This window comes from Anguilla rostrata, chromosome 1, assembly GCF_018555375.3.
Source record: "Anguilla rostrata isolate EN2019 chromosome 1, ASM1855537v3, whole genome shotgun sequence".
Taxonomy (NCBI): domain Eukaryota; kingdom Metazoa; phylum Chordata; class Actinopteri; order Anguilliformes; family Anguillidae; genus Anguilla; species Anguilla rostrata.
The window spans coordinates 14,982,576-15,007,192 of record NC_057933.1 but is presented as its reverse complement, the minus strand read 5'-3'; the positions used below and the strand labels follow the sequence as shown (position 1 = coordinate 15,007,192).

The 24,617-nt window shown below is 45.7% G+C and overlaps 1 protein-coding gene across 10 annotated transcripts in view; it reads right to left on the bottom strand.

Moving 5' to 3' along the window:
- Positions 1–24,617, bottom strand: part of syne2b (spectrin repeat containing, nuclear envelope 2b) — a 107,075-nt gene that overhangs the window by 56,141 nt on the left and 26,317 nt on the right. For all 10 annotated transcript variants that reach the window (XM_064324086.1, XM_064324113.1, XM_064324132.1 and 7 more), the window contains 22 exons: positions 24,245–24,592; positions 23,296–23,432; positions 22,939–23,080; positions 22,028–22,201; positions 21,643–21,753; positions 17,605–20,826; positions 15,596–15,796; positions 15,006–15,161; positions 14,264–14,499; positions 12,041–14,108; positions 11,462–11,796; positions 10,351–10,495; positions 10,058–10,258; positions 9,291–9,550; positions 7,746–7,905; positions 5,641–5,796; positions 4,878–5,018; positions 3,852–4,034; positions 3,263–3,400; positions 2,525–2,710; positions 2,135–2,257; positions 1,864–2,046 (listed from right to left, as the gene is read on the bottom strand). In XM_064324086.1, coding sequence (XP_064180156.1) covers positions 1,864–2,046; positions 2,135–2,257; positions 2,525–2,710; positions 3,263–3,400; positions 3,852–4,034; positions 4,878–5,018; positions 5,641–5,796; positions 7,746–7,905; positions 9,291–9,550; positions 10,058–10,258; positions 10,351–10,495; positions 11,462–11,796; positions 12,041–14,108; positions 14,264–14,499; positions 15,006–15,161; positions 15,596–15,796; positions 17,605–20,826; positions 21,643–21,753; positions 22,028–22,201; positions 22,939–23,080; positions 23,296–23,432; positions 24,245–24,592 — 9,006 coding nt within the window. The remainder of the gene's footprint in view (positions 1–1,863; positions 2,047–2,134; positions 2,258–2,524; positions 2,711–3,262; positions 3,401–3,851; positions 4,035–4,877; positions 5,019–5,640; positions 5,797–7,745; positions 7,906–9,290; positions 9,551–10,057; positions 10,259–10,350; positions 10,496–11,461; positions 11,797–12,040; positions 14,109–14,263; positions 14,500–15,005; positions 15,162–15,595; positions 15,797–17,604; positions 20,827–21,642; positions 21,754–22,027; positions 22,202–22,938; positions 23,081–23,295; positions 23,433–24,244; positions 24,593–24,617) is intronic.

The window sequence follows — 24,617 nt, the reverse complement described above, 5'->3', positions numbered from 1 at the left end:
ACCTTCGGAGGTTGCTGGTTCATGACCGGTCTCAGCCCACAGAGCTTCAGCATCCCAGGAACATAAAAGAGATGGGGGAGTGGGAGGAAGCTCTACGGTGGGATATGCAGGATGATTGAAACACAGGATTCTCTAATTGATTAAACTGTAAATCTGGACGAGCCAGCGCTGGAAACCAGGAGGCTGGGAGGAGAGGACGTCACTCTGGCACAGAATGAAAGCGCGGACCAGTTCGGTAGTTTTAATCAGCTCTTGAGCGCTGGCTGATCAGACGTAGCCTTGCAAGGCCTTATCGTGACCTGTCTGGGCACGCAACTTTCTGGCAGCCTGTCATAATCTCAAGCACAGCTGGAGCTTGTTTCCAAGGTGACTGTGCTAATTCTTTCTTAACCAATGACAGTACTCTTTTATCAAGGGCCAAGGACATGCTACATCATGCCTGTTGTCATGGGCTGACAGGAGATAATTCACTCTGTGTGAGACTGGAGTACACGCCATTAGCTTATTACGTCTCATTAGGTCTCCTTACTGACTAACTTACTAACATACCTGCGACCCTACTTGTTTCCCTTCATTGAGGTTAATGCCACATGCATGGTCAGTCCTCCTGAAAGGACTCCGGAAGCAGCTCTCATTGTTGATTAATGAAAGGCTAACCAGAAGGACTTGTTAGGGGAATTGATTGTTTAATGTTTATATGCAGTTCCTGGCCATTACAAGTGGCGTATGGAAATTCTCGATCAAATATCACCTAAATAGCCACAAAGAATATGTAGCTAAAAGAGAATGAGATTTGTGGAAGAAACTGAGCTCCTCAGATCGACATCCTCCAAACTGACCAGTTTGTCTTCCCTTGTTTTCTCGAATGGCACTCAGCCCTCCATCAGCTAGAGGCCGCGATAACCTCTTAGTCAAGCCACTTCTCATACAATCACCATTGCACCACCTCAGTTGTCTAAGCTGACAAAGTAATTGCCACTAATTAAGCAAGACAGTGATGTTTCCAAGCGATACTCACACAATGCTAAGTTTGATTACTCACTACCATGCACATGCCACAGTATTTTGAAATATTGTACAGGGCATATTAGGTTTTGTTAGAAGTCATGGGGAATGCCCAAATTAAAAATGAGTCGTATAACATTTAACGTGCACAAAAATCTTTTTTTAAATTATTCAACAAATTAACTAATCATGGTCATCAAACAAGACCTTATGTAGAATCGGGTGTCTTAGTGCTGGGCTAAAACCTGCTTTATATGGATGCATTTTTATTATTATTGCAGTGATAGTTCGGGTCCTGGACAGCCACACTCTGCAGCTCTCCAGGACAAGGACTGCAGACCACCGGGTCAAAGACATGCTTTTTGCAGCATTTGAACTTCCATCCATGTTCATTTTTCCTTCCTGACTCTCCCCATATTAGATCACCGAAATTCATAAATGTCTCAATTAGAAACTCAATTGTATGATTAGTCACTTGACTGTGCCGCTGAAGTGCCTATGGAGGATAACCATTGAATTACAAGTTTAAATCCCTGGAGGTCACATGGCGGAGACAAACTGGTGGCTCTATTAATGATTAAGAATTTATCAAAGTAACTTTCCAAAAACATTTAAACATTTGACTGAAAATAATTATTTCTAGCTGTGATTTGAGTGTGTCTGAGAGTAGGGGACTGCAATTCATTGTTCGGCTTCATTTTTTGCACCAGCTGAACACACCAACATGCTCTGGACCAGATGGATTACCAAGTTGTCATGTTGTACACAGCACTACAATAAATACAGAAATTGATTTACATGGAAATGTTGCAGTAAACATCTCTGTACAGGGATAAATGGCATTGTCTCTGGACATACCTTCAGTGTTGGGTTCTGCTGATAGATCATCTGCTCCAGTGACTGGATTTGCTGAAGCAGAAGTTTGGCTCTGTGAAATATGGTCAGCGATTCCTCTGCTCCCTCCGGCAGACACAGGCCTGGCTTGCAGCTTTGGATCTCAGCCATAGTCCTCTTCATCGACTCAATATCATTCAAGATCATCTGGAGGGATGTCCAGGAACACGCTTAGACACGATAATGCCAAAGAATGCGTGATAACCTGCAACCATACAGCAACACCTGCACTCACCTGCATATTTCCACAGCGTTCTTCTGGAGGGGAAGGGGCGGAGTCTTGGGAGGACAAAATGTCTCTAAATTTATTCAAGTTTTTCTCCATCTTTTCCACTTCCGACTCAATGGCTTCCACCTCCTTATGAGCAAACAAAATGCAAAAAAAATTACCATCCACTCAAAAGAGGCCATCATAAAACTAAAATCTGACATTTTTTTTTTTTTTTGAATGGTCAGTGTGTCTTCTCATAAACCATGGCCGTTGGGCCAGTCTCCATTTTCATCAGCTCAGTTGAGAGGAATTTGCTACGGCTGATAGCGAGAACCCCAAGTGAGCGGTTGCCATTTTCGTCTAGCATCCACATGAGGTCAAGAGGCACGGAAAGAGGGGGGAGGTGGAGCTCACCTCAGCGGCATGTTGGAACTGCGATAGCTGATGCGCAATGCTCTGTTGCATGCTGGCGACGCGCTGGTCAGCCTGGGCCAGCTGCTCCTCCTGGGCGGTCATGTCGCACACGGAGCTGACCTCCTGCAGCACCGCCACAAAGGTCTGCAGGGTCCTCCTCATCTGCTCCGAGTCGTCCAGCACCATCTGCGCGGGAGAGCCGCACGAATAGCTGAGCTACCGTTCTGGGACATACCGATGTCTCACACAGCATACACTGCGTTACACCAGTGTGCTACAGTAGTAAGGGAACCAGACTCATAAGGCTCTTAAACTGAAGAGTGTAGGATATAGCTGCTGTATCCTGAAGCAATACAAGAAACAATCTGCAAGAATGACCAACAAGTAAAATCGTCCACAAAACTACCTTGATGCTGCTTTGGATACGGGTATATGCTAAATATAATATAATTTAATGTCCAAAAGATAATAATATATTGTGCATGAATAATTAATCTTGTATAGAATAAGAGAAATAAAAAACAGGCACAGAACTGTACATACCATTTTGAAAATGTTCCTTTAACTAAAACCTGCAGAATTATGAAAATAGATCTATTGCCTTCTACTCTATATGAAATGGAAAATGACATTGTCTCTTGAGTATTGATCTCAGAGGCCTGAGCTGACAGGGAATTGAGCCAGGGAGAAACTGACACTGGTTGTCTCACTCAGAGGGGCAGTGAGCAGCGTACTGACCTGCAGGGCGTTGACGTGGCTGCTGAGACAGTTGGCGGTGGTGTAGGTACACGGCGCAGTCAGCCATGCGTGAGCTTCAATCAGCCAGCTGTTCGAGCTGTTGATCATCTCCTCGTGCTCCTGGAGGCAAGTATGGATCTGCAGGAACAGGACAGACACCAGGCATGACATGGCATACATCGCACAAGAAGTCTTTTATAAAGCACACATGCACTATATTGCACTTAACTTTCCTTTTTAAATCAAGGGTGGTTATGCAAGCTTCATCCTTGACTGGCTAATCTTTCAAAATGAAAATGTCTGATTCTGCAGCGTGTAAATTGTATTTGGTGCTGTGAAAATATTTTGACACTGAGGTCAATGTCATATGCAATCACATGCACTGATTATACAGTTACAACATTAACAGTACAGTACATGCTAGTACTTCTGTTTGTTATGCAATACAAATGTAAATTTCTCATATGAATGGCATCCAACAAATTGTTTTTCTAGAGCAGGTTTAGTAGGTATATTCAACGGCCACAAACAGGGCTGCTGCCAAGTTTCTAGTGTAGTCGAGCATGCTGGGAAATACAGTCCAGCTCACCTTGCTGAGAAAGGCAGTCCTTTGCTCAGCCTGCTTGGCCACATGCTGGTAGAGCTGCAGCGTCTCCATCAGTTTATCCGTCAGGATGTGGGCCTCCTCCGGAAGGTCGTCTGCTATGTCATGCACCTCTACCTCTAGTGCTGCCATGCGGGAGTGCCACCTGTCCAGCTCATCCCACACACGCTGCCCAAACACACACACACACACACACACAGATATGGTGTCACACAAATGAAGGAGTGACAAAGAAGATTGATATTTTCAGTTAACAGTGAATAAACAGTTTTAGAACAATACAGATATTTACAATATTCAGCTCAAATCCCAACATAAATACTGTTGAACAATCAACATATTTCAAGTAATATGGATTTTTAAGTTGAAAATGTAAAAGGTGTTGCAATACGTGAAATATGGCTTAAAGAAAATTGAGAGTTGATTAATGTCTTCAGCTTTAATCGCTGTAGGCATTCATTACCAGCAGTGGCTGCTGACAAGTTGGAAAAGGTTGGCACATCATTATATTATCAATAGCCTGTTAAAGTACTGTCAACTGCAAAAAAAAGTGACTGGACCTAGGAAGCGGTCTGAAATAATGTGATTTCCTAGAGAGGAAAACTTCAGAAATAGTACCTTCTCATGAGCAAACAATTACACAACATCTTTCACCAAAAAACATGTCATGCATATCCCTTTGATTTTAAAAAATTACGTTTTAATGATTTTATCCTCTGATTTATGATATTAACAGATGTTTACGTCATCAAGCTCCCTGAAGCATTCTTTATTGTTGACTAGTGATAGCTTGATGATGTAAACATCTATTGTATATGTCTGTAAACGTCTGTTGTATAGATGCTGCAGTTGTTGCTATTGTCTGTTGTTATGATTTTTCTGAAGTTATGAAGTTTTCCTCTATGGAAAATCCAATTGTTTGAAACCACTTGCTAGGTCCAGTAGCTTTTCTCCAGAGGACTGGACTTCAGCTTGCTCTACATAAGGGAATATGGCTGTGGGGTCCCCCACCTTCTGTCTACTCTCAGCTTCTGCCACTGAGGGGCACCTCTTCTCCAGTGAAGCCAGGACAACCTGCAGGCCCACCCTGATCTCCTCCACCTTGCCACCCAGCCTGCACAGAGGCCCACTCTTCTCCACTGCCTCCCCCACCTGCAATGCAACATGTGCAGACAAAAAGCATAAATTTCTTTCAAAAGAGCTCCTTTTCTTTTTTTACACAATGGGTGGCAACATGTAGGTCAGAATTCTATGGTGGATTCCACAAAGACATGCAACAGGACACTGCAACAGAAAGGACACGTAGACAGTGGGAGGCAGAGAAACAAAGGACTAATGCAAAAAACTCCATTTTGAATTAATTTCTGCAGAATACAGTATATGAGAACAATGCTTATTGGGTTTGACTACGCAGTCTATTGTTCACAATTAAAACACAGCTCCATGCTTCTCTGACTTTTTACAACATAATTTTCAAGGCACATTTCGTGACTCAAAACAGATTAACTCTGCCGAAGTCAGTCATCTTTGAGCAATTTAGACTGCAGTTTGGAGATCCTAACGTTGCCATGACAACAGTCTAAATGACAGTGGTTAGCAAATCATGAGCAGGGCCTCCACTACAACAGAACCTGATTCCAGTGGCTGTCATGAATTAATAAGTGATAAGTATATTCCTTTCGTTACATTGAGATAGTATCCTCAACTAAATGATCAATGTTCAGTGATGGGGGGCATCATAGAGCATAAGATTTGTATGGCTTTCTCTTTGTACCTTTTCTTCCACCTCCTGCAGTGAGCGATTGACCTCCTGCAGCGGTCCATCAATCTCCACAGGAACCAGGGTGTACATGTCAGAGTACTTCATCTTCAGGCCATCCATGATGCTCTGCAGCACAGCCTTCTGGGAGCACAACTGTGCCTGCACCTCCTGCAGAGAGAGATGTCATAATTCTCAAGCCCTCATAAACTGGGTGTATGGAACCATTCTGAAAGCCTCTCTCTCTCACTGTCTCTCTCTCACTCTCTTTTTCTCTCACTGAATCACTCACTTCCTCTATCTCCTTCCCTCTCTCTCCCTCCCTCTCTCTCTCTCTCTCTCTCATTGACTCATTCACTTCCTCTATCTCCCTTCCTCTCTCTTTCTCTTGCACAAACACACACATATACACACACATGCATGCACTCACTCACTCACTCTTTTTCTCACCAAAAAAATGTAATACCCAAATGTGGCACACATAATTATCCATTATGCACGTACACCAAAAAATTCCCCCAATCCCCCATCTCACACACACATACACACACAAACTCAACATTAGGTGACCACTCAGATTGACATTCCCTCTATAAACAGGAGACTCCATGCCTTACCAAAAAACATAGGTATCAGTTATGAAGATATCACAAGATAAACTCCTCAGCCAATCGTGTGCAGTCAGATTATATTATTCCTGTACTTAGAAATCCAAACTCAATATGCATTCAGCCTTTCGATATTGTAGCCGTTTAGCATCAGCCTTCTTTCACCTGGCTTTGAGGTGAGTAACTGAAATGGCAAACAACATCCACTGTCTTCTAATACAAGGTAAAAAATAAAATAAAAGAAACTAATCTAAAGCAAAAATATATTTGTGAAACCATAGATCACTGAGGAAACCGGACCCTAAAAGATCCGGTGAGAGAGGTGTCCATGACCAGACCTCAGGCTCTGCAGGGTGTGCCGCTCTGGGAAAGTGTCTTTTGCTTTTTTTCAGGGAGGAAAGCGTTACATCAGCGCAGAGACTGAGATCCAGGAACTGGAGTATCCTCTTACAAGGTAAAACACAAAAGAGGTGCTCCTGGGCCCTTTTCAGACTGAGAGTCCCACTGTGGAGGCAGAGAATGCGCCAAGCTGGAGATGAAAGCCTGATGGGAAATGTTGGACGTGACTCAGGGGCTTGGACACAGAGGCGGCGCTCCGCGCACCTCACTTACGGAGAGCGGCACAATACGGGCGGGAAAATTAACCGAAGAAAACCCCCGGGACTAAAAGCCAACGACATCTCAGCTCAAATAATGCACTTTGTTCGGCGCTCTCTCACTCCAACGGTCACTCGTTACCATTATTACTGTCATTGAAGGCAAGGAACATGAAACTTGGCCGATGCACGAAGGGCTGAGTAATGCCGGAAACTTCACCCTCATTTTCACAAGCACGTTCGTAAACAAATTACTGACTCTGAGACATTTCCAAAGCAGGTTTACTGCAAATTCTTTCAGTGGAGATTATCCTTATTGGTTACAATCAGGACAAGCAGTGCATTGTGTTCCTGGGAGAGACGAGCTGCCCTAGCTCTCATTAAAATGGCATTACTCATGCACCACTGTGCAGGGGGGAATGCATCTTAATTGGTTAAACAACATCTAAGTTGTGCTTTTGCAAAAATACAAAAAGACTTAAGCACACAAGGAGTTGAAAGTAAAAGTGATTTTAAAGTTTAATAAAAAGTGGTCACTTGAAAAAACCAAGACCAATTATTCAACTGGATAGTGCAAGACTACATAAAAAATTAATTGTAGTCACATCTTAGCACAATAATATGCTCATAGTGTTCATAATATAAGCAATACCATAATCTTCTGTACACAACTGAAGCGAGCATAACTAGAGGGTATTTATTCTACAGAGTCATATAAGCAACACCATCTGCTCGGGAAATATTCCTTTGAGCTATGTAAGAAGGTGAAATTGAAGCCTACATCTGCTCACACTATGCCTTAGGTCAGGATCCCTGGCAGGTGGTAGTTACAGAAGAACATCATCATGAGGCTTAAAGATTTAAGATGGATGTTTCAGTGAGGTGTAGCACAGTGAGGCTCTCCAGGGCCACCCACCTGCAGTTCCTGAGTGCTGGGGAGGTCCTCCATTACAGACAGCAGGGACACGGCAGCCACCAGCCACTCCTTCACCCCGCCGATCTCCTCCTTCACCCGCTCCCGCTCCTGCACCTCCGATTGCACCGCCTGCCGGCCCAGCATGCTCTTCTCTTTCAGGCTGCAGAACCAGGCTCATTGTTAGCTAACGTCCCCGCGTTGCGTTTTATATACCTCTCAGGACAGGTGAGGCAGGGAGACAGCATGAGGTAGAAACAAACTGCAAACCCCAACGTTACCTCGAAAGCACGTCAGCTGTATTCCAGATCCCGTTACTGATTTCTCTGCACTTTCTCCACGAGAACAAATGTTTGCCAACAAGGACGAAGAAAGTTGAGAAGGAGGTCCTGCGTCAGCGAGGGTGTAGTGAGCTAAGTGTCTCTCATGTGCGCGTCTCTGTGTGAGTGTGGGCGAGCGTGTATGCCTCTCTGGAATGTGGGGCACTGCAGCCCCAGTGCCAGCCCACTTACCCCAGGGAGCTCATCAGTGTGAACAGCAAGGCATAGCCCCCTAACGCTATACAAGCACTGCCACCAATGCCCAGTGACAATAACACAGATTATTCAGCGATAGCCAAGACAAGATATTATTACGGGCTGATTTACTGTTTGCACAACAATGTAACAGTATTGTGAATATATTATTTGCAGGTTTGTGAACTGATATCTATTATTTCACCACAGCCCTCTTTACCAAGTATATACTGTACATCACTAACACCATGAAATATGAAGTTAGAGTGGTGCTTAGCTAGTACACTGAATACCTTCGGCGACAGGAACAGATGTCATAACAGTCACAAAAGGGGTTCACTTAGCTGAAAGTTGCAAGTAGTAACCCAAATCTCATACAAAAAGCCTCCCCAGGTTCATCTATGTCATATCTCATCTCCCTCCACCGGCTACTGACATAAGCTCGAGTCAAAGTGCTAGCCTCAGGCAGCTAAAGGGACCACTCCTTTATATGTACGCCTCTCACATGCCTGCACTTCCCGGTCATTTCTCCTGTCTGCTCTGGTCCCTTGGTGGTGGAACGAGCTTCCCACTGCAGCCAGGACAGCAGAAACCCTACCCATCTTCCCATGCAGACTGAAGACCCTGCATCATGGCTCCACTGACCATTTTAAGTAGTTCTCTCTTTTTTTGTATTTCCTTTTGGGGTAATATTGGTATAGGCATAGCTGTCTAAAGATTAGGTTAGATGTGTAGTGATATTTACTTGGTTTGTTTGGGTTCACACTTGTTGACTATAAATTGGATTTCTGTGCCTTCTTGGTGATGTCACACTTTCAGATTCCTGACACGAACACTGACATTCCCCACCTTTGCAAGTTGCTCTGGATACAAGCGTCTGCTAAGTGACATATTATGTAATGTATAGTGATGCCCTTTTTTATTTTAAACGGGACAGACAGGGGTGCACCCATAACCATCATCTCATTTAAGAGAAGTAAAATATCACAGAATCTGCAAACTAAATGTACTAAATGTGAGAGTGTGATCTTACTTCTTGTATCTTCCCTGCATTGTCTGCAGCTCCTGACAGAGCGGGATTGGCGGAGACAGTTCCTGATGGGCAGGGACACCCAGGAGGCGCGCGGCTCGGAGCTCCAGAGCGGTCAGAGCGCGGTGTTCACAGTCCAGACGGTCCTGGTACTGCTCCATGCATGCCAGCACCTCCTGCAGCTCCTCCTGGGTGGCCGTTTCCCTGGAGCACTCCGGCAACTCATCCTGCAGTTGGTCCAGAATGACAGTGGCCTTCTCCACCTAATGTATACACACATGTGGACATCCATGTTAATTAATCAATTCATTTTTGTTCAGTTCAGTGGCTTTTACAGTCTGGTTGGTACAAACGGATAGACACCGCACATTGTCCAGAGTGAAGACATACAATAAAAAAAACATGGAAAACATTATAAATGATTTCTCCTGAACATCACTTCCCTGAGTAATCCTGAACATAGTGAACACACCCCTCTCTTAAGATAACCAGACCGGTTCCCAGACCAATGACCGTAGGCTGCCAACACCACACCTCAGGATTTATCGGGTCCAAATATTTAATTTCCTGCTGTAAACTTTATGATGTCACTCAAACCATAAGAGAACATTATAAGCACATGAACAAAGCAAATAAACAAAGCAATGTATCAAAGGCATCTGGATGTGTTTTCTTCAAATACAGATATCACATTTCCTGTGATCACATAGGAATAACAGCCCATTAGTCCTGTGGCTGAGGACACTGCTCACATTCGGTCCTGTACTCACGCTCTTAGTGATGTCTCTCCACTCTGCTCCTTTCTGATCTGAGCGAGTCTTCAGGTAGCGGGCACATCGCTCCAGCCTCGCCCAGTCTCTCCAGAGGGTGCTCACAGCTTCCTCTCTGCCCCTGCTGCAGTCCCGCTCCGGACACCACTCCTTCAGCTCCCCCAGCCTCCCAGCGAGGGAGTCCACCTCCAGCACCAGCACCTTCACACAAGCACAGACAGTGAGCTAAGGCACGCGCTAGGGTTAAATTAACATGACTTCAATAAGATGGATCTCAACACCACTTTACATACCTTCAGTTTTCCCTGCTGATCTAGGCAAGCTTTATAAGAGATTGCATTGTAGGAGATGCAGTCTGAAAGAGAAGCTTGTACTGTCTTCAAGCGCTGGCAGATCTCCTTATAACACTTTATGTACATTCTCTGCTTTTTGGAACATCTAGAGGGCATAAACCAATGAAGATATTAAAATGACAATCACATTTCTCACGAACTTTCGCTGGAAACTTCCACAACAGAAAACAGAGAGACAAATAATCGTAAATGAAAGTGGCAGCCATTCAATATAACATAATTTCCCTATGAATGCCCCAAATCCCATTTTACAGTGTTCATTTGTAAACAGTACATCATTAGAAATCTGAATAACAGGGAATCATCAAGATTACAAAGAATGCTTAGTCACAATAACTTCATGCATGCATCACTTCATAAGGACTTATAATGTTATTTTTATATACTGCATCTTCACCCTATCTTCCTGAGAACATACAATCACCGGCCACTTCATTAGGTCCACCTGTTCAACTGCAAACTTCACTCGTTAACGCAAATATCTAATCAGCCAATCACGTGGCAGCAACTAAATGCATTTAGGCATGTAGACATGGTCAAGACGATCTGCTGAAGTTCAAACCAAGCATCAGAATGGGGAAGAAAGGTGATTTAAGTGACTTTGAACGTGGCATGTTTGTTGGTGCCAGACTGGCTGGTTTGAGTATTTCAGAAACTGCTGATCTACTGGGATTTTCACGCACAACCATCTCTAGGGTTTACAGAGAATGGTCCAAAAAAGAGAAAATATCCAGTGAGCGGCAGTTCACTGGGCAAAAATGTCTTGTTGATGGCAGAGGTCAGAGGAGAATGGCCAGACTGGTTCTAGCTGATAGAAAGGCAACAGTAACACAAATAACCACTCGTTACATCCGAGGTATGCAGAAGAGCATCTCTGAACGCACACCACATCAAACCTTGAAGCAGATGGGCTACAGCAGCAGAAGACCACACCGGGTGCCACTCCTGTCACCTAATGAAGTGGCCGGTGAGTGTATATGAGAAGCCATTGCAGCTGATGGGCAGAAGACTGTTACAGTTTCATATCATCACACGGAGAAGGCAGGCTTACTTCTGAAGCGTCTCCATTCTGCGCTGGGCCTGGGCCTGGAGTGTGGAAACCCGTACAAGAAGCTGGCTTAGGACCGTGCTGTGGAGCTGCTCTGCCTGGTAGGAAGAGAGGCAGCTGTGCTGTGGTACCAGGGCCTGGATCTGGGTGATGTGGGACTGGAACTGCTCATCCAGGGAGGCCAGGGCCTGCTGGGTGCGCTGCAGCTCCTCTGGGCAGCTCCCAGCATAGTCAAGAGGGAGGTGGAGCCTGGACTCGGCTTCTTGCAGGAATGCGACCGCACTTCCGACAGCCCTGCTGTAATCTCCTAACATCTCTCGTGCCTGAGACAAGTTCTCCTGGAGAAGCAAAAGCCATCAAACAGTCACAAAACAGATCATTATTGCTGCATTTAAACTGACAAATTGCAACTTTGGAAAAACTGATAGAACTGTTTGGGCATGCTATTGTATTTATTAAAACTGCTGATATGTAGCATGGCCAAAAGGGGGATAAATATACCGGTGTATGCTTTACATTAGTAATCACATGGCGAAAATACCAATCCGAAACAAAATTAAATAGTGTATGAGACAAACCTACCATTCGCATCTCACAGCCACTCAGAGTCTTCTTCCTCAGGTCTGCCAGATCTGCATTCTTCTGCTCCTGCCCCTTCTGCCTGGATCCATTCCTGGGTTCGAAAGCCTCCAGCACCCTTGCTCTAGACTCCACATTCCTCCGAAGAGTCGCACACTTCAACAACTCTCTATCAATGGCCTGCTCTTCCAACGGCAATGGGGTTGGCTGCTCCAGTTCCCGGTTGGCGTGTCTGAGAAACTCCCCCATGGCCTTGTGTTCTGTGGGGCAGTGGAGGCTGTTCAGCAGGGCCCACTCCAGGATGCTAGTGTCATTGGAGACAGTCAGCTCCAAGGTGGAGAAGCTGTTTGCGACTTGACGGAGCCTCTGGCGTTCAGAGCTCAGCTGGGTTGGGTAGAGATCTGTTAAGATGTTCTGCAGCTCTACTTCAGCCACCTTGCAGAGGTTCTTGACTAGAGGTAACTGAATGAGAAGGGCTTGGCAGCCCTTAAACCTCTCTTCCTTGCTGATGCTTTCATCTTTCACCTTAAGGACCTGTGCCTCTACTTTTTCTTTCAGGTCCTCTAAGCGCTGCCTGCAGTTTAAATATCTTTCATGCTGCTCAGCCTTTTGGCCCAGTGAGTTCACCTTGTCCTGTATCTCAGCAATTGTACACAGCAGTTCTTTCCTTTTGTCTTCCTTGCAGTGAGAGAGTTGGTCCACCTGACATTTCTGCTCCAGAATCATGTGTTTTATAGGCTCTATAGAACACAGTGAGTCTCTGGTTATCGGAAACCTAAACCTGTTCAAGTCTACCAACATCTGTCTCAAGCTTGTTTCCACTGAGGACAGCTTCTTACGTGAAGAGTCCTGTGCTTGGAGCAGCTTCTCTAGCTCCTGACAGTTTGCTTTTTCACAGCTGATAATATCTTTGATGTCCTCTTGAAGGCTTATGAGTTTGTCATTGAGTCGACAGTTCTCAATAACGGTAAGCTCTGGGGCAATGTCTCTACTCCTCATCAGAAGGGCCTCTGTTACTGCTGCCTGTTTATCTGCTTCCTTCAATGTCTCCTGGAGCTGCCGGAGCTTGCGCTCCAAGTCTGCTGTGTTCCCTTTGCTAATAGATTCCCTGATGGTCTCTTTATGGACATGGGCCACCACCCAGGAGTCAACATCGACAATCTGCTCAGACATTTTCTCCCTTGTCTGCAAGCCCGACTCCATGTCTTGCAGGGCCCGAGCCAGCTTCTCAGCAGTTGACTTGGCCAAACTCTCCAGAGTTTTGAGTGAGGAGAGCACCATAGGAGTGTCCTTCTCATCCAAATCAGGGATAAGTTCTCTCACCTCCTCCACAAATGACTCTAGCTGGGATTGCTTGGTTGAGATCTCTGACTGCAGCTTCTTAAGACCTTTGATCTGACTGTGGACCCCCTCTGGGAGAAGCACCACCTTCTTCCTTGCCTCAATGTCACACTCTGTCTGCTTTGCCCAGGTAAAGGCCTCCTGCATAACCTTCATGATTTTACCCAAGGTGGTGTTGCTGCTGCTGGGAGTTTGCCTGGAAATCTGTCCTTGTAGTTTATCCACCTGTTCCTTCACACCATGGAGGGCCTGCTCAATGTCCCTCCGCTCCTTCTCTCCCTGAAATCTTTGGAAAAGAGCATCAGAGGTCTGCTGCTGCAGGTGATGGTAATGCTGGTTGGCAGCTGTCAGGGCAGAGCCCATGATCATCAGCTGTCCAGCCCTCTGGCTGTCCCACTCTTCGGTCGAGAGCTGGGGTGGACCCAGAGATTTCTGTAGAGCTTCCAGCTGGTCCTGAAGCTCATGTGCTTCCTGGAGAAGATCGCCGCTTTCTTGAATCTGGACAGAAACCTGATGGAGCGCCTTCTCCGCAGCCCTAGCCAGTGCTCTCCATTCCCCCTGCAGGTGCTCCAGCTGTGTGCGCGCCACCAGCCTGTCTGCTTGACTCAGGTAGGGAGATAGTTTGGCGCTTGTCTGGAGCAGCTCTCCAATCACAGTCCTCTCCTGCTCCATGTCCCACAGGACAGCACGCAGTTTTTCCGCTTTCTGCGCGGAGCTTCCCACAGGGAGTCTACACAGATATAAGAGAAAGGTAGTTAATGTGTACATACGTACATTAAGGTGCATTGGCAAATCACAGCCATTTCAGATCAATGCACACGGAGATTAATTCTGAAAATGAATATTCAGAAATGTAGAAAAACATGGATAGACAGTGACACTCACGCTCTCAGTGCATCCAGCTCAGCTTCCAGTTTCTCCTGAGTAGCTTTAGCAGCCAGCGTCTGCTCGTGGTACAGCGTGACGAGCTGAAGCTGGGCTTCCTTGGCATGCACGGCGGCAGAGGCGTCCCACAGAGCAGCGCTCCACTGTCCTTCCACGTGCTGAGCATCATCCGAGTCCCTGTCTTCACACATCTGAGAAAAGACTGCCAGCTGCTCCTGGGCACACTGTCTGCAGTCCTGTAACACAACACTACATTTAGACCTCATCTATCAGGTACCTGGAATGACTCATATGCACAGCCTTTCTAGAAGAACATCCACATGTACATACATGCAAAAATAATATAAGAAGGGGTCCCAGAAAGACCTGCACGGACACGCAGACGTTCATCATTTTAAAGTAAAAGACATTCCGTTCTTAGCATCTCCCTCCAATTAAATGAAAGGGCACGAGCCGCCCCTACCCCCAGTGTTTTTATCCGCTTTTTGAGTGGGAAAAATACTTGTTAAAACTGGTAGCAAATAAGAGTAATATATGAGCAAAACGTGGATGAGACTTCTTAACCCTTCAAGGTGTAAGATTACAAATATGCAATTAGACTGTTCTTAACTGAGCATTCTAATGCTGATGTAGCAATCACCACGGGTAACTGAAAGAAATGGAGTTCTAAACCACCTGCTCAGAATGTAGCAAAAACATTCCAAAAACCCACTCTTCAAAAGGTTAAAAGGCAGGGTCTCACCTCAGCCTCTTCTACTTGCTGGGTCATGCCTGTGGTGTTGAGCTGGGCAGGCCGGTTTCGACTATTAAGAATCCGGAAGACCACGTGGCTCAGTCGGGTGTCCAGGTCTTTGCGTGACGTGTCCAAACTCCCCACAGGTTCCCACAGAGGCTTTCCCTATAATCACAAACAGACAAATATAATTACAAACAGCTCTGATAGACCAAATATCTTCATGTTTTCACATTAGAAGGGCCTTGAGACAGACTGAATTACGCAGCTTAGAGCAGCAAAATAATATACTTTAAATTACAAATTTAAAGAAGTGCAATATAAAGCATAACCTGAACAGCCACTTCATACTTGACGCAACTCCTATACTGGCTTTTATGATCTCTAGTTCTACTACAGCTTTAATCTCTTTTAGTGTTACTCAATTGTTTAGGTGATTAAGTGAATGCATGAGTGAGTGAAAGAGCAATGGAGAAACAACATAATTTCTGTAACTACTTGTTTCAGTCACCACCAAAAATAGCCTATAATGCAGTTCCACTCTTCTAAGTCATCTTCAATCTTTGCTTAATGTGATTATCAGGCACCAAAGAACTCACCCCAATGACAAAGTTATCGGGTCCTGTTTCTACCAGCTGCTGTATCTCTTTGAAGGTCTCCTGCATGGTTGGTCCATGTGGCAGTTCCAGGGGTAGGTCCTCCCTCTTCCTAATATCCCCAGCTACAGAAGCCCCCTCCTCAGGTACTTCCTGAATTGCTTCACTTGAATCCGGCTGTTTCATTGTGTTCTCTTCTTTGCTCTGCGGAGAAAACCATTTCAGCTTTAGTTTCCACTCATCCAGTGCACCATTATGCAATTTAGAAGGAATTCAAGCTATAGACGGCATTAGAGTGTACTACGTAGTGTCCATGCCCATACCTAGTAGCATATCTTTAGGCTAAAAACATGTTCATGAAGCATGACAGGGAAAAAAGCACAAGATTAACTTCAGCAAAAACTGCATGACTGACATATCAATTTACCTACTATTCATGAGAGAGAACAGCATAGAAATGAGAGCTTATTCTGTGATTACTCAATGTTCTACACACACAAGTTTTTAATTTAGCAGATTCTGGTTATGTCTGTGGTTTTAATTTCATAAATAATCTATTAAAGTATATAGATACTACATGTCTATCAGAGGCATTTCCCAGAATTACCACAGAATACTTACAGCAAAGTAAACTATTTGGGCACTTGGTCAAGGCCATATAAAACATTTTTGGTGTGTTCTTGTCCAATGCTATGTTATCCTGGTTGTAACATTTGTTCTGTAAATGCAAATACAGTAACTATTTGAAAAAGAGTATGTTCCACTGTACCACAATAGTATGAAGAGTTGCTGCTTTCCACCTGCTACCCACCTGAGGCATGTGCCATGGACTGAGGCAGTCCACTGGATTACGTTGCAGTGCTCTCTCTGTATGTTGTTTTACCAGGGATTCTGAGGCACCTAAGAGTTCCTGATCAGCTAAATGTTCATCAATGAACATATATATGTATGCCCATTTAGTGGCTGCAAGCTGCCTTAATTTTCTTGTGAAACAGAGGTTACAAGTTTTGTACATATCGTCAACCGAAAAGTCTTATGTTAGATATGACAAATCCATCAATAACACGAGAAGGATGCAGGTTACCTCATATTTATCAACCCCTTTTGTCTCTTCATGTGTTAGCCAGTTTTAATTAATCAAAAACAATGAAGTTGGCATTCAATGTAGATGAATTTCCATCTGTGAGAAACTGTTTACCATGAACCTGAATTTTCAAACTGTACACCACAAACCTTTGAGAAGTATCAACACCCAAACACAAAATATTATAGGAATAGGTGTGCACAAAGACAGCTTTGAACTGTGTATCCCTAACAGTGTTATATAATCTGGTATTCTTTTATTGTTTGGGGGGGAAGGGACTATTATTTTTTTATTATGTGAGGTGGGTACGTTGCCATAATCAAAAACCTTTCATTTTGATTGCATCTATGTAGCTCATCTAATGAGTCAAGAAACACTGTCTTCATGTAGCAGACAGTTAATGGCATCTCATGGTCCCTGATTATAAATAATGCTCAGAAAAAGAAAAGGCTGATTATTGCAAAAGCCTGTATCTGTACACTCTGCCCAGTCTGAACAAACAATAATTACATTGTGCCTCTTAGTCCATTCAAACCTCCCCTAAAATATCTTTTTTTCCCTGAAAACAATTTTTCAGTGGATAACCATATCGCTCTGAGTCAACCAGACAGCCTGAGCAACAGTTCAACCATATTTCATGGATACCAATTCATTTGTCCCACAATCAGGCACAGATGGTGCTGTTGCTACTGCGAAATGCACTTTTTGTTTGTCTCTCAAAAACATCTGTCACTAAGCCATTAAGTTATCATTGCTGTTCTGAATGAAACAAGTTATTTTCCAAACATTCCAAATTCCATTCCCCTCCCTTCTTAACACCAGTCTACCCTTTCCGTTATATGTGCCATACCCTGTCTCTGCAGAGGCAGAGCTGACCATATCGGACTTAGTCAGAAACGTATAGTTGGAGTAAAGATGCCAGCATTACCTGTGGTGACTTGATTCCTTCCAGGTTCCTGTTCTCTCTGCCACCCGAAAGCTCTGCTGGAGTGACTGAGGGGCACAGTCCTGGCTCAGCCAGGGCTGTACCGATGAGTGGCAGCCTCATACTCTCCACTTTTTCCTTAATTTGTCCACTGCCTTGGGCTACAGCCTCCCTATTCTCTGGATGCAGAGTCTTGGGAGTCTCAGCGTGCTCTCTCTCAGCCTCGGGCTGCTTGGCTTGCTCTAGTGTTCTGTCCTTTCCTGCGGCAGACTCTGGCACAGAGGCCTTTACAGTTTCCCTCTCAGCAAACTCTGTGGTTTTTCCCATTGTTGTTCCAGAGACTGGTCTGAGGACCTCAGGAGTATCAGGCTTTGCTGCCTTGTGATCAGTCTGCATCATTCTCACACTCTCTTCTCTTCCCAGCTGTGCAGTATTGGTGGGGATCACTCTAGTGCTCTTTTCTCTCTCCAGCTGGACAGTATCACTGGGGATCACTCTGGTACCCTCTCCTCTATCTAGCTGGGTGGGTTCACTGAACTCTGCCTTGGGTCCCCTTGGTTGGTCAGCATGGTCCTGGACCTCTACATGTAGGGCCCCAGGCTTCTCAGCAGCAACTCTCTGGACCTCAGCCATCTCAGGCAGATCTAACACAAGGTACCTCCTCTGTATTTCCTGAGTGTCCAGGCTGGTACTTCTAATCGGGCTGGGTTCAGTGGCTCCACCTTGCACTGGTTCAGGGAGCCTGGTCAGGGTGGTTTCATCCTGGTTAATCTTGACAACCTCTTTCTCCCTAGGCTCAGGCTGCATATGGATCTTCTTGGAATGATACTCTTCCCTCTTCAGTGACTCTGTGGTTTTGCCTACTGTTGTTTCAGAGACTGGTCTGTGGACCTTTGGAGTGTCAGGCTTTGCTGCCTTGAGATCAGTCTGCATCATTCTCACACTCTCTTCTTTCTCCAGCTGGGCAGTATCCGTGGGGATCACTCTATTACCCTTTTCTCTCTCTACCTGGGCAGTATCAGTGGGGGTCACTCTGTTGCCCTTTTCTCTCTCTAGTTGGGCAGTATCAGTGGGGATCACTCTAATGCCCTGTTCTCTCTCAATCTGGGTGGATTCACTGAACTCAGCCTGGGGTCCCTTGGTTTGGTCAGCATGGTCCTGGACCTCTACATGTAGGGCCCCAGGCTTCTCAGCAGCAACTTTCTGGACCTCAGCCACCTCAGGCAGATCTAACACAAGGTACCTCCTCTGTATTTCCTGAGTGTCTGGGCTGCAGAGGTTGTCTGTACTTCTAATCTGGCTGGGTTCAGTGGCTCTACCCTGCACTGGTTCAGGGATCCTGGTCAGGGTGGTTTCTTCCTGGTTAATCTTGACAGCCTTTTTCTTCCTTGGCTTGGGCTGGATGTGGATCTTCTTGGAATGACACTCTTCCCTCTTCAATGGCTCTGTGGTTCTCCCCACTGCTGTATCAGAGACTGGTCTGTGGACCTCAGGAGTATCAGGCTTAGCTTCCTCTAGCTGGGTGTGATCAGTCTGCATAATTCTCACACTCTCTTCTCTCTCCAGCTGGGCAGTATCAGTGGGGATCATTCTATTGCCCTTTTCTCTCTCCAGCTGAGCAGTATCAGTGGGGATCACTCTATTGCTCGTTTCTCTCTCTAGCTGGGCAGTATCCATGGGGATCACTTTAATTCCTTTTTCTCTGTCTAGCTGTGCAGTATCAGTGGGGATCACTCTGCTACCCTCGCCTCTATCTAGCTGGGTGGATTCACTGAACTCTGCCTTGGGTCCCCTGGGTTGGTCAATATGGATCTGGACCTCCATGAGTAGAGACCCAGGCTTCTCAGTAACCTTCTGGACCTCCGCCACCTCAGGCAGATTTAACACAAGGTACCTCCTCTGTATTTCCTGAGTGTCTGGGCTGCAGAGGTTGTCTGTACTTCTAATCTGGCTGGGTTCAGTGGCTCCACCTTGCACTGGTTCAGGGAGCCTGGTCAGGGTGGATTCCTCCTGGTTAATCTTATCAGCCCCTTTCTCCCCTGGCAGGGGCTGGACAGGGTGAGGCTCTTCCTCCTTCAGTGACTCTGTGTCCAGCATCATTCTCAGATGATGAACAAAACTTAGCTCTGCTTTACTGGGTTGTTTGCCGTCAGCTGGCTGCATTGCCCTGTCTTGTGCTGCTTTGTGTGGGGCTGCACTGCTGGGTGAGCTGAGAGTGTATTTTACTGTGTCTCCAGACATTGCTTCCTCATGCTCTTTAATGTCAGACGGCTGCGTCTTAGCATCTGCTGTTCGACTTGGAGTCCATTTTGTGTCGAACCCTCCCGTTTCAGAGGACACAATGCGCAGGGAATCGCTGCTCTTAGATTGCCATGGCTCTGGTGTCTGTATATGCAGTGTGTCTGCATCCAGGACGACCGTGGCCATTTTCTTTGATTGTACAGTCGGCATCCTCTCACGCTCCTCCCTGTCGTTGTAAGTATCTGGGACATTTGGGTGCTCAGTCCTTGTGTCTAGGCTCAGCATAACAGAGTTACCAGCATTAAAGCCCTTGGGTTTGTCAGGCTGTTGCATCTCATTTAACTGAGAAGGAGTCTTTGGAAATTGACAGACACCAACCTCCTCCACATGCTGTGTATCTCTGCTTTCACACGGCTCTCTTTCATCATGTTTCTGAGTATCTACCATCTTGGCATCTTGTTTCTTTGAAGGACGAGTTTCAATGTCCGTTCTGTCAGGCCTCGACATCCCAGGGTCCTGAGTCTCAGAGCCGCGCCAGTCCGTAACTGTAGTCTCAATGCTGTCTTGCGGTGGTCCTCCAGTACGGTGAATCTCATTGCCAGGTGCCTCAGTTTTTCCAGTAGCCGTGTACTCTATGTTCTCACGGGGCAGGGGACCAACATGCAGAGTGTCAGTCCCGTGTGTCTGAATCTGATGCACCCCAGTGTCCAGAATGAGCATGGCTCCAGGTTCTTCTTTCTCAGCCGTGAAAGACTTTCCCTGTTGCATGTCAGGTGCTGCCGCCTCATCACGCTTCCTCAAGGTGTCCGGTCGAAGCCCGGCTCGCTTCTCGCGATCACGCGGGGCTTTTCTGCGGCCGCTGACATCAACAGGCCGCGATGACAGAGAAACGTCTTGTTGGCTCAGCACCTTCTCCTTATCAGCACGAGGCATGTCTCCAGCCTGCAATCCCGCAATGTCCACTCCTTTGGTCATGTGACAAATCTGCAAGTGGCAATTAGACATTGCAAATAGATTTAGTCAGGAACCAGCCAGTCGTGCTGTATCATCAGCAGGTTATTTCCGTTCAAACACAAAGAGGAAAAAATGCTATTCAAACAACTAAAAAAGAAGCACTGCTGGGGTCTAGGAAGGGCAGGTGCTCATTGGTAAGGCAAACACTCAACAATAGTCCTTGAAGAAGACACTACCTCTGGAAAGTGAATAAACCTTTGTTGTGGTACTAAGGAAAAAGGCCAAGGCACTCTGTCTCCTAGTGAAAAAATGGATAAAAAGCCTTGATTAAATTTGCTAGAACAAGGCAATGAAGCAGACCAATGCGTATGGACACTAGGTCTTCAACAGGGTCATAAAAACAATAGGTGGCACAATATATAAAAGCCACACCTACAGTAATACATTCCACACGTATCTAATTGGTAAATGCACACAATATATAATAGAGGGAGCTAAAAAAGGGAAAAAATCTACTTTTCTACTTTTATCCAGTAGATGTTAAAAACGGAGCCATGCAGAAAACAGTGGTGTGATTATGCTTTTGCTGTACTATCTGGTGCCAATTAATCATTATATTAACAGGAGCACCCACAAAGTACACATCGCACACGCCATACATACAAAAGACTGGCGCTTTGCAGTTGTACATAATGCCTCTGAGTGACTGAGAGGTATATAATGAACCAAGGCGTAGACCTACAGTGAGATTCCTTTTTAACTAAGTGTCAGTGAATTGTCACATATCTGGCTGAAGTGTGAGATGATCAAGTGTTGACTCAAAGAGGAGGTGGGAATGCACTGTACCTGAGGTGTGTGTTTCTGCACCTGTGTATCCAGTAGACCCAGCACGTGCTGCTGCTCTGCTAATGACGCGGGCCTTTCAGACACATGTTCATGTGCTTCCTGTTTCCCCTTCTGTGCAACAATAGTCATTCCAAGAAATCACAGTGTAACCATAGCATTGACAAAGTAAAAATAAACTGAATTGACACTAAGGGGGCCATTTCCACGAAAAACCATTGTTACAGGTTATGAGGCTCATTTGAAATCAATTACACATATATGTGGCAGTGATTGTGTTAAAGTGTGTCCATTAGAAAGGTAGGGGAAGTATTGTTATTTTGTGTTTCTGTCAGGGTGCCTTGATCAAATCGTCTCATTGGCCCATTTTCAAAAGGGGACAGCTCACCTGAAGGCTCTGCGTGAGGTTGGAGATGTGAACCCCAGTGTCCCTCAGGACATCTGAGCTGTCCCTGCCCAGCCTGTCCATCTCCTCCAGCCCCACACAGTCCTTCAGAAACTGACCGCGTGACAGCGCCCCCTGCAGGGTGCGCCTCAGCCTCTCTCCCTCCTCCAGCACAGGCTGCAACATACAGATCCATCAATATACACTTGCATGCGAACACAGTCCTGGCATGCATTGGGTTAAATGTGCTCGCCAAAAACAGATGCTCATGTTTTTACGTCTTCTTCCACTTGCCTTTCAGTGTACATGACTGATAATTTCATCTGCAGAAGCACATAATGCATTTGTAGTTTAAAACACTGAAGATGAAAGGGCAGCAATCTGTTCTTTCCTGAATTGCTCTACCGTACATCATATGTTCACGTCATGTGAGTTTCTCATATATGTATGCTTTACAAACATATACAGTCCAAAACATCTAAAGCATTTAAGCATCTAAAAAAATCTATAGTTGCACGTCTAAAAAGTTCAATGCAGGCTGAGACAGATTATTTTCCACATTAAAACAAATGACAGAAATCTAAAGAATAACCTTGAAAACGGAAACAGTAACTTTTCATAATTGTCCCACAATCACATTAAATTATTTCATCAAGAGAAATGATGGGGCTTTTGATCATTCCGTCTGTCCCCGTCCCTGTTTTTTTCCATTTATTCCATCTTGGGCTACCTGAGAATGCCATGGCAACCGACACTCAGCAGTTCCAGTAATCTGCTTCATAACCATTTCCTACACAGGGTGACTGTTCCTGCTATCTCAATTATTTTATTAAAGCATCCCTAACTGGAAAGGAAAAAAATAACAGCGAGTTACAGACGTCACGGGACACTCGAATGACTCTGCACCCGGTTACCTGTGTGTTGTGGGAAGAGCCGGAGGACAGCTGTGCGTGGGCAGACTCGTTCCACTGCTGGAGAGCCTGAAGAGAGTCTCTCAAACTGCGCATAATATCCTGTGCGCAGCTGTCCAGCCTCTCTGACAGCCGAGTCCGCAGTCTGCACAGAATACCAATACGAATTGACCACTGTGATAAACTATGAAGAACGTTATGCATCTATTCGGTCGGTAATGCACGCGTGCATGAACATACATGAACACTGCCCTTAAATATATATATAGGTGATTTCACATCGTGGAGTGGGTTTCCTGTTAGAGAGAGTCAGTTTTTTAGCCTGCAGCAGCGTTAGCGTAAAAGAAAGAGGGTGCTGACCTGTCGTGCTCCGCTGCCACTGCAGCCACGTCAGACACCACATCCCCGGGTAGCACCTCAGTGGCGACCTCTGACCCCAGGGCCTGCTGCAGACCCTGCACCCGAAGCCCCAGCTCCTCCAGCAGTCTCTCACAGCCCTGCAGGGCACAGCATTGTTAAAGAGAGCAGAGTGGTTTACAGGTTTAAATGATGCGACACAACACTGGACACGACTATTCAGAGCAGCACGCAGCCTTCCCTCCCCAGTGACTTAAGAATCTGCGAGGACAAGAGCAAGGTAGCCATAGGTCACTGATTTTATCAGGTATGAGTAGCGTGGTCCACTGCTGCCACCAACTGTTGAGCCATGTCATTGCAATGCCTCTCCCTGTGTTATTTTTGAAGCAGTGCATTAATTAAGTTTTAATGTTTTATAGATAAAGTTAATTAAAGTCAGGAGTTAGCTAATATTTGCTTGTTTTACTGGGTAAATAATCTGTTTCATAAAGCCACACAGTGTTGATAAATAGAGGTTGCCAATACTGAGTGTGAAGATTCACATGAGTTTAATGAGGAAAAACTTTTATGTGATTCAACACTGAGTGTAATGAGGTATCAAGCAGTGCTGACAGTGCTGTCACCGGCAGAGCAGTATGGATGTAGCCTGGAAACACTGGAAGATCAGATAACAGGAGATAAAGCCAGATAAAACACGCTAATATCTTTTTTTGTCTTTTTATGACAACAATATGAGACCGTATGCCTCATATTTACACACAGAGAGAAATACAGACCTCTACAGCCCCAGGCACACATTTACTGTAATTCTTTTATGAACTGTGGCTACTTTGATTGCATGTAAGTGGGAAAGACAACACAGACGAGATCCCCAGCAGAACTTAAATATACTGTATATTCACATTACAGGAAATTGCCAGGGAATCCCCTGTATCTGACTTATAGAAGGTACCTTGAGGGTGTTCCATTGGTCCTGGAGGCGGCCAATGTCAGCAGGCTGCTTGCTGTAGTCCATGCGCTGGCCCAGCCTGTGCAGGTCCCCCCGCAGATCGGCGGCCTCCTCTCGCAGTCTCTGGGCCCTCTCGCCCCGCTGCTGCTCCAGGCCCTGCAGCCGGGCCTCGCACTCCCGCAGCCTGCCCCGGGCCTCCGTCTCCAAGCGGGCCCTCCTCTCCTGCATGCGCCCCACCTCTTGCTGCAGGGAGGTCTGGCCGCTCGGAGTGCACAGGAGCAGGAGGGAGGCTTTCACAGCGTCCAGCTCTTTCATCTCCTTTTCTTCCCTGTCAGCAGTCTGTAGCAAGGCCTGCGGAGAACACACACGCCGCTCT